This window comes from Neolamprologus multifasciatus, chromosome 7 (assembly GCF_963576455.1).
Source record: "Neolamprologus multifasciatus chromosome 7, fNeoMul1.2, whole genome shotgun sequence".
NCBI classification, from domain to species: Eukaryota; Metazoa; Chordata; class Actinopteri; order Cichliformes; family Cichlidae; genus Neolamprologus; species Neolamprologus multifasciatus.
In genome coordinates this window covers 12544204-12559746 of record NC_140445.1, presented here as the reverse complement: position 1 = coordinate 12559746, position 15543 = coordinate 12544204, and the positions used below count along the sequence as shown (strand labels likewise).

Here is a 15543-nt window from a genome sequence, read left to right as displayed (position 1 = left end):
ATCGCCCCTGATGTGAGACATTTTGCCTTGCAATACAAGGAAAAACACCTTTTCCTGTTAAAGTCGTCATCATCATCTTTTTCTTCTTTTTGCTGCTCTCTTTAGGGGTCGCCTCAGCAAAATAATCTGCCTCCATCTGTTCTTAGTATCTTTTTCTGTCACACCACACGGAAAAAGGAACAAGAATAAAAAAAAACAGCAGAGGGCAGTAATGCACCGCTGTAGCGTCTACTCTGCCTTACTCAAATTAAAGAAGAAAAAGCTGAAGAAGACGAAGAGGTTCGACACAGCTAGCTTGTATTAGCATTCAAAGCAAATCTGATTTGTGTTTTTATGTCGGAAAAGAAAGAAAAAAACTGTGCATAAAATGGAAGTTTTAAAGCTAAACTGAAAGCTCTTTGCTTCTGCTGTATTTGTCTGCTTACTGTAATTAGACACGAACTGAATATCTTGCCAGTCATCCAGTTAGCCCTACGTGCTAGCTGTTTTAGCTCAGCTGTCAGCGGCTTGTTTTGTTCTGTGTTAAGTGGCATCCTCAGTTATAACACATGAGTGTGTCGCTGGTCGTTATTCGTCTGGAGTTAGCCGACCAGTCACCTTTTCCACAAGGTTTCCAGTACTGCGCTGGTGAGTTTTATTCTCTTAATTTTTAAATATCTGCTGAAAGTTAAACAGCTAACCAACAGTAGGCGTGAAGACCCATTTGTCCACTGTTAGTCGTTTTACTGTTTTCGCAAGGTAATTTCAAACTAACGAATTGCTTCATTATAGCTAATGCCTGACTGTGTTCCTCTCGTGTGCAGTTGAAGGCATGTCAGAGGAGGAGCAGCAGGAGAAAGCTCTGGGTTTAGCCAAACACAGTTTGAGTGGAAAAACCGACCTGGAAAGATCAGCTGTGCTGCACCAGCACATCGGCAGCAGAGCCATGGGGGACATGGTGATAGAGACCTTTGAGCCCAGCCCAAGTAAGAATTTTCCTGATGTTTAAGTGTACCTATATATGACATAAAATATGAAAAGCATAAAAGGTCAGCTCTGAGTGCCAGACTTTACTGTCCTTTGGGGACAGGTTCAGTGTTTTTACCACACTGAACCTAATTCAGCATCTTAATAACTATTAATGTCAACGTTTGTAATTTTAGTAAATAATCTTTCTGAAAAGCCAGGCAGGTAAGAAATAGCAGGGAAGAAAATGAAAGTGTAAAATACACTCTCTTTTCCATATGTGGTCATCAGGTGACTGTGTATCATGTATAAAACACAATACTTTCTGGCTATTTTGTTAGGTTTACACCTACTATGTCAGGCCCCTTTTGCATCCAGACATGCCTTAATTCTTCATTGCACAGGGCTAACTAGGTGCTGGAAATGTTACTCAGTTTTTGGTCTATAATCTATTGATTTGCTAGCTATGCTTTCGTGACACATATCTCCCGTTCCACAACATCCCAAATATATTGTATTGCAGCGGTCCCCGTCCTTTTTTGCGCCACGGACCGGTTTAATGTCAGAAAATATTTTCACAGACGTTTCACAGCCATTTTAAATAATTAGAACATTTGGCGTCGCGGATAAATACAACAAAATAAAATGATACGACCAAGACAAACTGTGGTATTTTATAAATATAATAATAATAAATGCAAATTCACTGTGTAATTGTGTAACTTTATTAGCTGTGTCCTCCTGAAATGCGCCAACAACATTGAGAGTAACATCCTCCTCTCTGCCCCTTAATGCTCTTTGGTCACTATGGTAATGCAGAAATATTTCTTTCAAAATAAGACACAACTACAACACGGGAAAAGACCCAGGGAAACCAAGGTAACAATAAAAACCCTGAAAACCATAAATTTCACAGCTGAGCCTCAACTCTCGCGGCCCAGTACCAAATGACTCACGGACTGGTGGCCCGGGGGTTGGGGACCGCTGTTTTATTGGATTGAGATGTGGTGTCTGTGAAGGTCATTTTCCCTGCTGGAAGCAGCCATCAGAGGATTGAAAATAGTCAGCAGCAATACTCAGATCAGCAGCTGTGGTGTTAAAACGATGATCAGTTGATACTAAGAGGCTCTTGACTCTAAATGTCCCAAGAAACTGTCCCCCACAGTATTATTCTGCCACCAGTCTGAACCATTGATGCAAGCCAGGATCCATACTTTCATGTTTTATACCTCAAATTCTCACCTTACCAGCCAGATTTTACAGAAGAAAACTAGACTCATCAGAGCAGACAACATTTTTCACATCCACCTAACTGTTTGGCTTTGGTCAGTCTGTCTGAATTGTAGCCTGTGGAGATGGATGTGCTGGAAAATCCCAGTAGATTATCAGTTTCTAAAATACTCATACCAGTCCTTCTGGCACCAACAACCATGCCATGTTCAAAGTAATTTAAGTCACCTTTGGCCTCCATAAATAAAATGTGCCATTTAAACATATTCATCCTCTTTCTTGTCCTCTCATTTCTTAGTTTGTAGAGCCTCAGTTTCTCTTTTCGCCTCTACTCACATCTTACTTCATTCCTTCTGAGAGATGTGAGCTGAGGAAGCAACGAATTTTAAAGCCATTTTAAATAATTAGAACATTTGGCGTATTTAGGCGTGGAATAGACCTGCATGTCTATTCTACCTGTTTTTTAATTCTTGTAAGCAGGAATGAAAGTAAGCCAATTCAAGTTTGGTTTTGTCTGTTCATACACATTAAAAATATATATAATCTAAATTGCTGAATTTCTCTTCCAGACACAGGTGGACGTGAGGAGCGGAACAGTGAAATTCAGGATGCAAAGACTGGTGTAGACAGTCAGGAGGGTGCAGAGGATTGGAGGTTTACGACAGGCACAGCTCCGGACTCACCCTCCAAGCAGCTCCCGGACCAGATCTCTTTCTTCAGCGGGAACCCGTCAGTGGAGATCATTCACGGTATCATGCACCTCTACAAGACCAAGTGAGTCTCATCTGGTGTGTTTATGACAGTTGTGATGAGGTGAACAGTAGGGATCTGTATTTGGGCACTTTTTACCAGATCATTGTCGGCTAAATTGCAGCTGATAAAAGTCTGATGCTTTCTTTATCGAACTCCAGAGTCCACCTCAAACTGCATGTAATGATACAATTTCGTCATTTCACTTCCACCATTTCAAGCTAACATTGACGTTTTAGTCACAATTCTTGTTTGTGTTTGCTTTTTTTTCCCCCTGCTCTTTATTGCAGCAAAATGACATCACTGACTGAAGATGTCAGACGCAGCGCTATGGTGTGCATCATCACCGTCCCAGCGACCATGACCAGCCATGACCTTATGAAGCTCATGGCTCCTTTTAATGATGTCATGGAGCACATGAAGATCATACGGGACTCTACCCCTAACCAATACATGGTTCTCATTAAATTCTGCACACAGGTATCATCTCCTTCACTTTTCCCTCCACAAGTGAAGTTTGAAGGATGTTGGTGTATGTTTTTGTAAGCCTGCATCAAAAAATTCAATGAATAGTGATAATTGTTGGTACTTGATGTGAGGTTTAGGCAGTTCAGGGTTTTCAGCCTCTCTGTAACATAAACAAATGCTGCCATATTGCAAAATGTTTTAGTTTTGTTTCTCAACTATAGTAATATTGATTTTTACAGTTATATTTTATTCTCACAGTTTTTTGGCAATAGACCTTGGGATTTTGATCAATTCAGAGTTCTGAGAGTTTCATACTTAGAGATGACAGAGTATTAACTGCTGCTTTAATACAATTAACTGTATATAACTGTTCCAAATACAATGCGTTTCCTGCTCTCTTATTTGTAGGCAGACGCAGACAGTTTTTACACAGCATGCAATGGCCGCCAGTTCAACTCTATAGAGGAAGCAGTGTGCCAGCTGGTCTATGTGGAGCGAGCAGAGGTCATCAAGTCTGAAGAAGTGAGTGATTTTTGGTTTTTAGCTTTTACACATTATTCAGTCTGCAGCAGGTGGGTGGTGTTTGTGAAGTTATTAGAGGATATTCATCTGAGAATATTAGAGATACACGTCAGTTAATGTTACAAGTGCATTGGTGGGAACAAAAACAAAAAAAAAAGTTTGGTGTCACTCTTTTTTTTTTTTTTTTTTATAGTCAACGACTCTGTTGACTGTTGACTATGTTGAATTAACAAAAACTGTGTATTGGTTTGGTTTGTTTTGTGTTTTTTAATTAGATCCTGTGTTTTGGGAGATAGAATTGCTTTACAATTACTTACTTTTTTCTGTCAGTGGTGTCTGGAGTGAAACAGCTGGCTTACAGCAGGCAGTGTGCCAAAAATGTTTTAATATAACATTGACCATAACTTATACTGATTTTTTTTCCCTCTAAACTGCAACAGTTTTTAAGAACTGCATTTAAATATAACCCCTTTTTGGCATTTTATATTACTCATTCTGCTTTAATAAAGGTGCTTTTGTCATCTTATGGTGTTATTTTTGTGCCTCTATTCTGAGCACATGTTAAAAAAAAAAAAAATTGCAAGCGCAAATGTTGCATTTTAAGGAGAAAATAATTTTGAGTGAAGAAAAGTATTTCAGTGTTTGCTCTTATCCATATACACGCACACAATAACAGTCCCTCTTGCTCAGTTGTTGGATTTCCTCTTGCTCAGGTCTCTGCTTTGTGTGCTGACAGACATCTGTGGACCTGCTCTCAGTGGGTCGCTTTTCCTCTCTGTGCACTAGCCACTGCATTCCGGAAACACGGTCCAGAATGTAGCTAAATCCAGTGGAGTGATTTAGTTTAAACTAGATTAAAACCAGCAAAAATAAAAATAAAAAAATAAAAATTATATATTTTAAAATATAATAATTAAGCATACTAACCGAAAATGGATTTAGCTACGCTCTGGACCGTGTGTCCGGAATGCAGTAGCTAGCGAGCTGATTGGCTCTTTTGGTCTCCAATCAGAATTTTTGCATCCAAGTCTGTGATTGGTTGGTTTTGTGGCACACTTGTAATGGTTTACAGAAAGAATTGAGCGTGCAGGGAGCAGGGATGTTGAGAGTGGGAACGACACACTGAGAGCAGGTCCACAGATGTCTGTCAGCACACAGAGCAGAGATCTGAGCAAGAGCAAATATCAACAACTGAGCGAGAGGGGCCGTTATTGTGTGTGTGTGTATATGGATAATAGCAAACACTGAAATACATTTCTTGCATGCAGCAATGAATTTTGTTTGCTCAAATTAAACTTTTCTTCCCTCAAAATCATTTTCTCCTCAAAATGCAACATTTGCGCTTGCAATTTTTTTTTACGTGCACTCAGAATAGAGGCACAAAAATAACATTATATCATCTCACCTATTGGTTTTTGCTGTTTATACCCTTTACATCGTGTGCAGCCAGAACGAATATAAGTCAGTTTAAATCAGTCCTTCTCTGTTGTTTCAGTATTAAAACCCAGAATTTTTTTTAAAGTGATTTCTTGGCTCTTATCATCAACCTCCTTCCTTCCTGCTCCCTCTCCTCAGGGAGCCAGTCTTCCAGTGATGGAGCTGACTGAGTTGCCCAAGTGCACCGTGTGCCTGGAGAGAATGGACGAGTCTGTTAATGGCATCCTCACCACTCTGTGCAACCACAGCTTCCACAGCCAGTGTCTTCAGCGCTGGGAAGATGCCTCGTGAGTTGAATGCACATACAAGTTCCCCTGTATTTACTACATCAGTTTCAACTTGGTAGTTAGCTAATTTTTGCTTACTCAATTTAAAACACTTGATATTAGACAATAAAACCTATTTCTGACCTACTTTAACAAAGTATGTTAAAAGATCTGTTCTTATCTGCCAGCTTTAAGTCAATCATGTGTGATAGTTTCTCTGATGTAGTTTAAATGCATTCACCTGATATTCACTCCACTGGATATTTCTCCAGGCTTTGTCGTTTTGTTCCATGTGTTGTTTTTGTCCTGCTCTTTACATGCATTCTCCTGATTTACAAAAGACAACTGCATGCTTGTGACAAAGCCGAATGTGTGTTGTTTTCAGGTGTCCTGTATGTAGGTACTGTCAAACACCAGAACCAGTTGAAGAGAACAAATGCTTTGAATGTGGAGTGCAGGAGGTAAGCTGTATCACTCTCCCAAAGTGGTGTAATAGAAGATAATCACTTGATCTTCTTGCTTTTTGCTTTTAACCTTCTTTTTTTTTGTCCCTCATTGAATCTTTCTTCATAGAATCTGTGGATATGCTTGATCTGCGGTCATATTGGATGTGGTCGCTACGTTAGCCGCCATGCCTACAAGCACTTTGAAGAAACACAGCATACCTACGCTATGCAGCTCACCAATCACCGAGTCTGGGACTACGCAGGAGGTAGTGGATTTTGTGCATGCTGCTGTTAAAATGATGCATGTTCTGCTTTTTCTTATTTTCTGTTGTACTTATACTGTTACAGCAGTTGATGCTCATATACTGTACTGGAGTTCAATATTGGGCTCAGCCTTCAGACTGCTTTTCAGTTGCTAAATGTATGTTCTTTCTCTCTATGTTATAGAGAAAGAATAGCTCTAATATGGCCATCTCGGTCACAGAAGCCTAACCTCATGTGCTATATCTTCAAAACTTCTGTTTACAAGGGCAAACCTATCACCAGAAAGCTGGTTTTAAGGCAGAAGAGATAAAACACCTTATACAAAGTTATACAAAGATTATTTTGAACCGCAAACCAGGCAAAGTTGTTGGTAGACTCCAAAAACAAAAAGTATGAAGCTGAAAATGAGCAGAATAGTTTCTCTTTAAGGAGGGTGGCTGTAAATTACCAGAATAATTTGCTGCTATAATCAGTTTTCTCCCCATAGGGGGCAGAAGAATACCTAAATAAGTCGGAGCCAGACCCATTATCAGCTTTTATGAAGTCCTGATAGCAAACAGTTCTGCCCTGTAGTAACTAGAGAGACAGTGAAGCCAAAAACAAGAAGGCAAAGTGTAAAAATGACAGAATAGTCTGTAATGATTTTATTTGATGTCTTTTGAAATGTGTTTTGGAAAATATAATACCTGACTAAGGCTATTGCTGGTATTGTAGATAACTATGTACATCGGCTTGTGGCCAGTAAGACTGACGGGAAGATGGTGCAGTATGAGTGTGAGGGAGACACCTGCCAGGCAGAGAAAATTGATGCACTCCAGCTAGAGGTGAGCATCTGCTGTTGTTGTTTTGTAACGGCAATCAACATCAAAATGTTCTAAATGAGTTCTCTCTGTCTGCAGTACTCATACCTGCTGACAAGTCAGCTCGAGTCTCAAAGGATTTACTGGGAGAATAAGATTGTTCATCTGGAGAAGGAGACAGCTGAAGAGGTACTTATGGACAAATGCAACACACGTTTTGCAATCCCTTAATGAATATTGACTTATATCAGGCTGTAAAGTTTAGAAGAACCAAACTGAGGCATAGAAGTCGTGCTCTAGATTCCACTCAATTTACTGATACACATGGATGGTATGGTAAATGGACTGATTTTTATTTAGCGCTTTTCTACTCTCCTGGAGCACTCAAAGTACTTTATACAACATCTGAACTAATAATCACAAATGAACAATTCATAGCAAACACAAAGGTAAACACTTGTAAGTTAGACTGTGTTACATCATGTTAGCTTGCTGGCAACATCTTGAACAGTATTGGCTTATATCTACTCATGGGAGAACTGTTGAGAGCAAAGGACTCACTAGCTGCCCCAAATACAATGAACAATCACCACAGACACTAATATAACGTATCACTTATTTACTTATAAAATGTACATTTCTTAGCAGTTTAGAGTGGATTGGTTTGCTAAGCAGCACATGTGCAGTAGTATAGGACCCCAGTCCCGGCTTAGTCCTCTTGACTAGTGCCTGTCCATTTTGATTTATCTATCGCCCTCTTGTGGAAATGCAAAACACAGGTCCTTTGTCCCAGCTGCCTTTTTCTAACCTCTATCTTTTTGTACATATTTCAGATAAACAACATGAAAGCGAAATTTAAGGAGACATTGGAGCGCTGTGATAACCTAGAGCGACGGTTAGGAGAAATGACCAAAGACAAACAGAGCATAGAGAAAAAGTAGGTTTTCGGTTACTTTTTTATATTGTGTGCTCAGTGGTCCCAGTAGTTCTTGGTATCTGTGATCTTTTTTATGAACCAATTGGACAGTGTGGTTGCACTATAGACTTGAGTGTATAACGCAAACTAAAACTCTAAAAATTATTTAGTGGAGGAGATAAAGTTATATCCCCACAGCAGATAAAACAATTCAACAAAGGCTCTCCATATGTAGTCTTGAGGTGGGAAAATTCCTCATTTCCTTAGCAAACGATTGTTTGAAAGCTGAAAATGCCCTAACAAGCACTTACTCAGGATCCCAACAACTCCCAGCTACTTTTCCCAGAACTCTAGGAGATTCAAGTGGGTGTTTCCAGGAAATGGCAGGATACACAACAGGTTACTAAAGCATTTTTGTGCTTTTTTTTTTTTTTTTTTTTTTTTTAAAAGCTGGAACTACAGAGGAAATAGGATTAAATGCCCTATTTGAAGAGTTGTCATTGTGGCTTGCAAAATGTGCAGTGGAGCAGTAAATCTTTGTTGCTGCATGGTCAACCAGACCATGATTTACTGCAGTGGAGCAGTAAATCTTTGTTGCTGCATGGTCAACCAGGTATTGTGTGTGTCACTTCTATGATGCAGGCTCAAATTGATAGTGACATTGCTTTTCCTGCTATAACAAGCCAAAGTTTCTGCTGTTAAAAGCTTTATTTACATTACAACTTATTAGTTTAGTTAAACCCAATCAGACACCCAGACTTTAGACCAGCGGTCCCCAACCCCTGGGCCTCAGACCGGTACCGGTCCGTGAGTCGTTTGGTACCGGGCCGGGAGAGTTGAGGCTCAGGTGTGAAATGTATAGTTTTCAGGGTTTTTATTGGTTTTCAGTGTTATTTTGTTATCGTTTTTATCGTTTACTCGGTTTTCCTTGGTCTTTTCACGTGTGTTATGAATAAATTTTCTTTTTTTCGGTACCGGTACTAGTTTTATTTTGTTGTATTTATCTGCGACACCTTAAAGGCCGGTCCATGAAAATATTGTCGGGCATAAACCGGTCCGTGGCGCAAAAAAGGTTGGGGACCGCTGCTTTAGACCAAATGATCTATAGGGCTTGTTTTTGTATGGAACCTGACAACATGCAGCACTGCTGCATTTCTACTTTCAGATGCACTCAGTTGAACAGTCGAGTGGTGAAGCTGAGCCAAGAGCTGACGGAGGAGCAGGAGATGAACCGCTGTCTGAGAGCCAATCAGGCACAGCTGCAGGTACAGCTGGCAGAGGAGGAACGCAAAGCAAAAGAAAGCGGTATGTAAAAAGAGACCAATAAGTCATGTAGTAGTACTCAATATTGATGTTCTGTATTAACTCAGTGGGTTGAAAACTGTAGCATGCTGGTATAAACAGTTTTATCACAGTGGTGATATCAAGTTGTCGAAGCACAGCAAAAAATGGAACTTCTGAGGATGTTGATGCTTCAACTGAGAGGAAAAAACACAAACGCTTCAAGTGCTGGACGTATTATTTTGTCAGCCTGCCAAATTCACAAATGAAAGAAGCCTCAGAGTGAACAATACAGTGCAATATTTCCATGATTAATGTGTGATTTGTATTTTTTATTTTTAAAACCATTGTGATACCCTATGTTCAGAGTAACATATACCAACAGGAAAGTGTAGCATGTTCAATTTGGCACAGCATGTGCACACATGCTGATAGAAGAATTTAATTTAGACTTTTTCAAGATTTTCTTTAATTGGCATTAAAAAGCACCGGCTACAAATGAAGTGAACCTGAATTCTTTGTACACTTCTTGTTAGTTTTCATTTGTATATTTTTATTTTTAGTGTGTATGTGCTCCAAATGCATGAGGTAAAGGCAATTGGTACAACACTGGTGGCCAGAGTACAGAAAGGATTCTTTTAGATATTTTGACTTCAAGCCTGCTAGTTCACTATTGCATCACCTATTGCTTTAAACAGAAACTGATGAAAGTAGTCAAGAATCTAGAGCAACGGGTTGGTGCTAGAGAAGAATGAGTAACAGGACCGTTCCCAATGATTGGCTGCTGGTTGCTTAGAATATGTAAATACTCAAAATGAAAAAAGGACCTTTGACCATGAAACAGCATGGGTTATTTTTATTTCAGGGCTGTAGTGAGAAACTAGTTCCTCTTTGCACAGGAATATTTGCAAATCATTAACAAATTGCTTAGCCTGTGGCTGAGTACAGTCATTCTGTAAGCAGACAGGAACCACATACACCAAAGAAGTGCTTTTAATGCAGATGGACAGAGTCAAACACTTATTCATAAATTTTGTAAGCAGTCTCTCTGCTTTCAAACCAGCTTCCGTCTATATTTTCAGATTATTAAAATCTTCTTTACTTATGATTAAAATCTGCAGTGTAAGTCATTTATTGACACCTACTTTGTAGTGTATTACTATCAGAGCACCATTTGCTCTGGACTCAACACAAGGCGGCTTTCATCACTGCTTTGCCTGAGGCAAGTTAAGTATCAGGTCAGAGGTTTGAATGGAAATTTTAGGTTTACAGTTTCACCATACCTGTATTTTTCCTGGCACACACAGTTGTGAGGATCAAGATTATTTAAACAAATATCCTCCTGGGCATGTGCTGTGTGTTAATGTAGAAAAAAATATAGTAAAAATGTCAGAGTTTTGACTCTTTAACAGAATGTTATATTCTAAATGGACTGGACTTGCATAGCAGTTTGCTACTTCAGGCACTTTTTACTACAAGCTTCATTTACCCAATGTCACACAACCATGTGCGTGCGTGCGTGCGTGCGTGCGTGCGTGCGTGCGTGCGTGCGTGCGTGTCTGGTTTGGTTGTTTGTATTTCAATTCACCTAAGCATACTCATAGACACTCAGACTCCAAAGGATGTATTGGGGGTAAGCTCAAGGTTCGGCCTCTTGCCCGGGGATGCTTTGAAATACTTTGGAATGCTGACTGGGGGGTGAACCACAAAGCTATAGTTAATAACCTGCTCTGCTTCCTGAACCGCAGACATACATGTTCTTTCCTGTTAGAACTGACTGGGATCGAATTGAGATTATCACAATCCTCCTGCAAAGGCTGTGTGATATGACCAAAGTCTGATATCCCGATATAAGAATGTAACATTTTCTGTAAATTCTGTGAATTCGAGCAGCTTGTCTTGCGGGAAGTGTTTCCAGTTGCGCATCATGTAGCTGGAGTCGAGTGTTTTAACCGATGCATGAAACTATACATTTTTAGACATAGGTTGTAACAGCCGCAGTTTTCTTTGTGAGTATTTATTACACAGTGTGCTGCGGGGAAAAGCCTGTTCTAACGTTTGAGTCTAAGGTTTATTTTTTAGCACCTGGCGGCTCTTTTTTACTTCTCATCCATAAATACTCTGCATTCTCTTTCACGTGATTCAGTTTACTTTGAAAAGTCTCAACAGAATCTTGAGCTTTATTGTGAAAAGTTTATGTGGAACATAAACAAGCGTACACGCGATGCTGTTACCGTCGTTGTTGCTAACCACAACGCATAAAAACAGTCGCGAGAACTGACCCAGAAATGGCATCTTCTTATCTTCTGTAAACTTTAGTAACTGAACTGCTCTTTCAGGTTTTTGCAAACAGTGCAGCCACTATTATGTTAACACAGTAATCTGTTTTTGGCAGACGTATAGCAGTCTTTTCTTTGTTTAGAGTAATTGTGGTGCAGCTTCATTTATTAGCAGTTGATATGCAGGTGGTGGATATGCAGAAATCAATAATCTGGGTTAGGAACAGAAAAACTTAATCCACAGTGACATAAGTGTGACAGCATTCTAATCAAATATTAGTATCACTTCCAAGACTGTGGAGTTGACTTAGGACAGCTGAATGGGATCAATAATATACCAACCAGCTTGTCTGTATGAAAACACCAGAAGTTTTGGGGTGGCAGTCAGCTAAGCAGGGTATTAAGAAGAAGGAGTATCCTTTCACCCAGTCACACTTTCACAAGTGTCACAATTTCTTGTCTGTCTTCAGAACGCCTGTGGTACAGTGCCAGCATGATATAATGATAATCACCTTTGCCAGTCTCAGCTTTCATTTGTTGTGATTAATTAGCTGACATATATGGCAACACTAATACATCAGCGATAATGTTTGCTAATAATACCAGCGGAAAGGCAGACCTCCAGTGATGTGTGGAATGTGACGTGGTTGTTAGAGGGTTGCACTTCTTTTTTCTCCCCCGTTTCTTCTATTTTGTGTGTGGCTGAGAATTTCCCTCCAAGATCTGTGACTTTACGCCCCTTGTTTCCTCGTTGTATACTGCTGATCAGCACAGGAAATAGAACACTGAACATTGTATTTCACATCAGCTCTTAGGGAAGAAATTATTTAGATTGTCAGCTTCAGACCTTATGATTATAGTCTCTGTAGATTTCCATACTTTTTGTATAGCTTTTCTAATGCTTACGATTCTACATGTTTATGGAAGTTCGCAACAAGGTCAGCAATTGGGGTTGCATGTAATCAGCAGCATGTTTCAAGTCCATTTCAAGCAAAGCATTTGTTCTTTTACATTGTGTTTACGAGTTCAGCCTCGTGTAAATGCCTCAGCAGTTCCACCCCCACAATGCTTTAAAGTAGCTTTTGATGTTTTTAATGATAAGTTTGTCAGGTGAAAATTTTCAAACAGTGTTTGAGAGGACTTCAGCTGACTTTGCAACAGGGTTTAAGTTTATAGAGCTTCACAGCAAACTGTATCTGTATTAGGGCTGCCACGATTAGTCGACTAGTCACGATTACGTCGACTATCAAAATCGTCGACGACTGATTTAATAGTCGATGCGTCGTTTGAAGCTTTGTAAGATCACAAAAGACGAAGGAATAAGTAGTAGGATTTAAGAGTGTAATAACGGACTGAAACAGAAGATGGCAGCACTGCATGTACAAGGATACCAGCTGCCGTTAAACCCCGAAGAAGAAGAAGAAGAAGTAGCTCTGTCCCAGAATTCATAGCGCAGCCCTGCTCAGTTTCCAACAATGGCGGCAGCTATTTAGTTTTAACATTACTCTTATTATTCTTTCTGGATCACAAAATAAACGTTTAACATATTTTCAGGCAAGAATGTAACTGTGTAAACCTCAAATATCTGCTCAGTTTATCAAGACACCGCATATTTTCAAAAGCGCGCCGACGTTTTCGGAGACGTCTGTTACCCACCAGCTCGATAGCTAGCCGGGGGCAAGGCTCACTAGAGCCCGTGAGAACACCGGACTCCCGGCATATTGTTTTCAAACCCACTTTCGCTACTCAGGTTAAATATATATAAGTCACTTAGATAACTTAAAAATGTTATTGTTTGGCTTTTTTAGTATTTTATTTGTTCCTGAGTAAATCTGTTTGGCTGAGATTAAAGTTATAGTTTTTACACAGCTGAATAAACGTCAAGCAGACAACTGATTATCAGAAGTGTGAGATGCTCGAGAATATACTCCGGTGTCCCGTTATATTTTAGATAGCAAGGAGTTTATTAAACTTCACCGAAACAATCTGCAAATTTCATTAAAATTTAATAAACTATCATCTTGTCTTTATTTTTAGTTAGCCCATACCTTAAACACACATTAGCTGTAAGCTAATGATAGTTATATAAGAGCAGATTCAATAAGCTGTATGTTTTACGCCCAATGGATGATGATCTGATTAGTCCACTAATCGCAAAAATAATCGGTGACTAGTCGACTATCAAAATAATTGTTTGTGGCAGCCTTAATCTGTATAAATGGCTGTCTGTCCCACAGTGACACATAACTCATGTGGTTATTTGTGTCATTTGAGGATTTAGCAAATGACTAGATGTGTAAGATCACAACTTAATACATCTAAGACCTGTAACGCAGACTGACTGTTGAACAGGAAAAAAGTAAAGAGCACAGTGTTGGAGTAATAGTAATAACAAATCTGTATAAACACAGGGTTCCTGCAGCTGACACTGCTTGGGCCTTTAAATAATATCATTACTCAATAAATGCTAGTTAGTTAAAAGTGTTATCATCTGTCTGGGTAAATATGAGTGAAAGAATGAACACATTTAGCTCTACTTTAACCTGTTCACTGTTTGTTGCTCGTTGGCTTCTTTTATAGAAGATCGTAAAGATGGAACAATAGCAGAACTGCAGGAACAGCTGAGAGACGTGATGTTTTATCTGGAGACCCAGCAGCAGATTGAACATCTTCCACCAGAGGCTCGCAGCGAAATTCAAGAGGGACAGATCAACATCCCAGCCAGCCCATCTGACGGCGCTCTGGGTTCGGCGGGAGCAGGCCCCTCCTCTGGCAGGGGCAGAAGAGGCCGAGGCAGGAAGAGGAAGTAGGCAGGGCCTAAACTCAACTGGAACATGCTAGAAACTGTGTTGCTGCTTCTCACTGTGGACATGTTTGTGACTGAGCCCAGCCCTTTATTCAATGTGTATCTGCATTATTGTAATTCTCAATAGGGTAAAGGCAGGAAGAAGGAGTAAATGTTGATAATATTTACCTGCACATTTTCCTAGCATAACTCCTGGCTCCTACAAGAAGAGCATAAGAGAGGATCGCTCAGTCACTCAAAACATCAGTGTGATCTAAATGCCCTCTTCTCTTTCCAAAACTTAAGAGTATATATTTTGATCACAATTTATATTTATTTGATCAGAAATATTTCATCTGTGCCCAGGTAGTACCATATTATAGTACTTCTTTTCAAACACTGCGTGATCTTTTTATTATTTTAAAATGCAAAGATGGTTCTTTTACAAGTGAGAATAGAATCAAGGAAATTTATGTCCACATTTTCTGAGTTTTTCCTTCATTTCTTTAGACTCGGCTGTTTCATCTGTTATGTTCCAATGTTTTTTTTTGTTTCTCTTTTTGTTCCTCCACTTTAAGTAGAAACACTCGTCAGAGAACATGGAGGAGAAAATGCCTTTTTCAGCAGTGCATTGTATTGGGACAGGAGTCAGTTTTCACAGAATGCACAGTATTTTTGTATGAGGAGCAGGAAGCATGTTTTGCCATGTTTTCACCATCTAGGTTAGTGATTCCCAACCACTAGTACAACTTGTGTACCTCAGAGGATTCTACAGCATTACCAGGAAGTAGTTCAAAGGATTGTGTATGTTTGCTAACGATTTATTGAAACTATGTGGATCATGATTTACTGCTCCTTCCATCAATCTGTATTGTCCCAGTATCCTTTATTTTCCAGCTAATTTCCTGGAAATCTTTCTCAGAATTTCTCCCATAATATTCCCAAGACTGTAGTTTTTGACTCTAAAACTACATTCTAATACGATTTTTTTTTATTTACCCTTTAAAACTCTTAATATTACTGGCTGCTATTCTATTATTCCTCCATTGAAAGATGATTTTAAATTGCAAATATTGTGCCGTTTGATGACATTGACATTTGGCTCTAAGACATTATGATAATATCTGTATTATTATGCCATATAAACATTAAGA

General features: G+C 39.4%; 1 protein-coding gene across 2 annotated transcripts; it reads left to right on the top strand.

Annotated features, from left to right (window-relative positions):
• The first annotated feature begins 222 nt into the window (after window positions 1–222).
• brap (BRCA1 associated protein) lies at window positions 223–14870 on the top strand. 2 transcript variants are annotated; one of them, XM_085167618.1, is made up of 13 exons: window positions 223–627; window positions 804–965; window positions 2745–2949; window positions 3216–3405; window positions 3802–3915; window positions 5491–5639; window positions 6004–6079; window positions 6192–6330; window positions 7043–7152; window positions 7228–7317; window positions 7962–8065; window positions 9210–9349; window positions 14188–14870. In XM_085167618.1, exons 1-13 carry the CDS (start codon window positions 549–551, stop codon window positions 14412–14414), a joined length of 1785 nt encoding a protein of 594 aa, XP_085023744.1. In that variant the 5' UTR covers window positions 223–548; the 3' UTR covers window positions 14415–14870. The 2 variants fall into 2 exon arrangements, with proteins under 2 accessions (XP_085023744.1, XP_085023743.1); XM_085167617.1 differs by having other exon boundaries at window positions 234–627; window positions 14185–14870.
• Window positions 14871–15543: the final 673 nt, after the last annotated feature.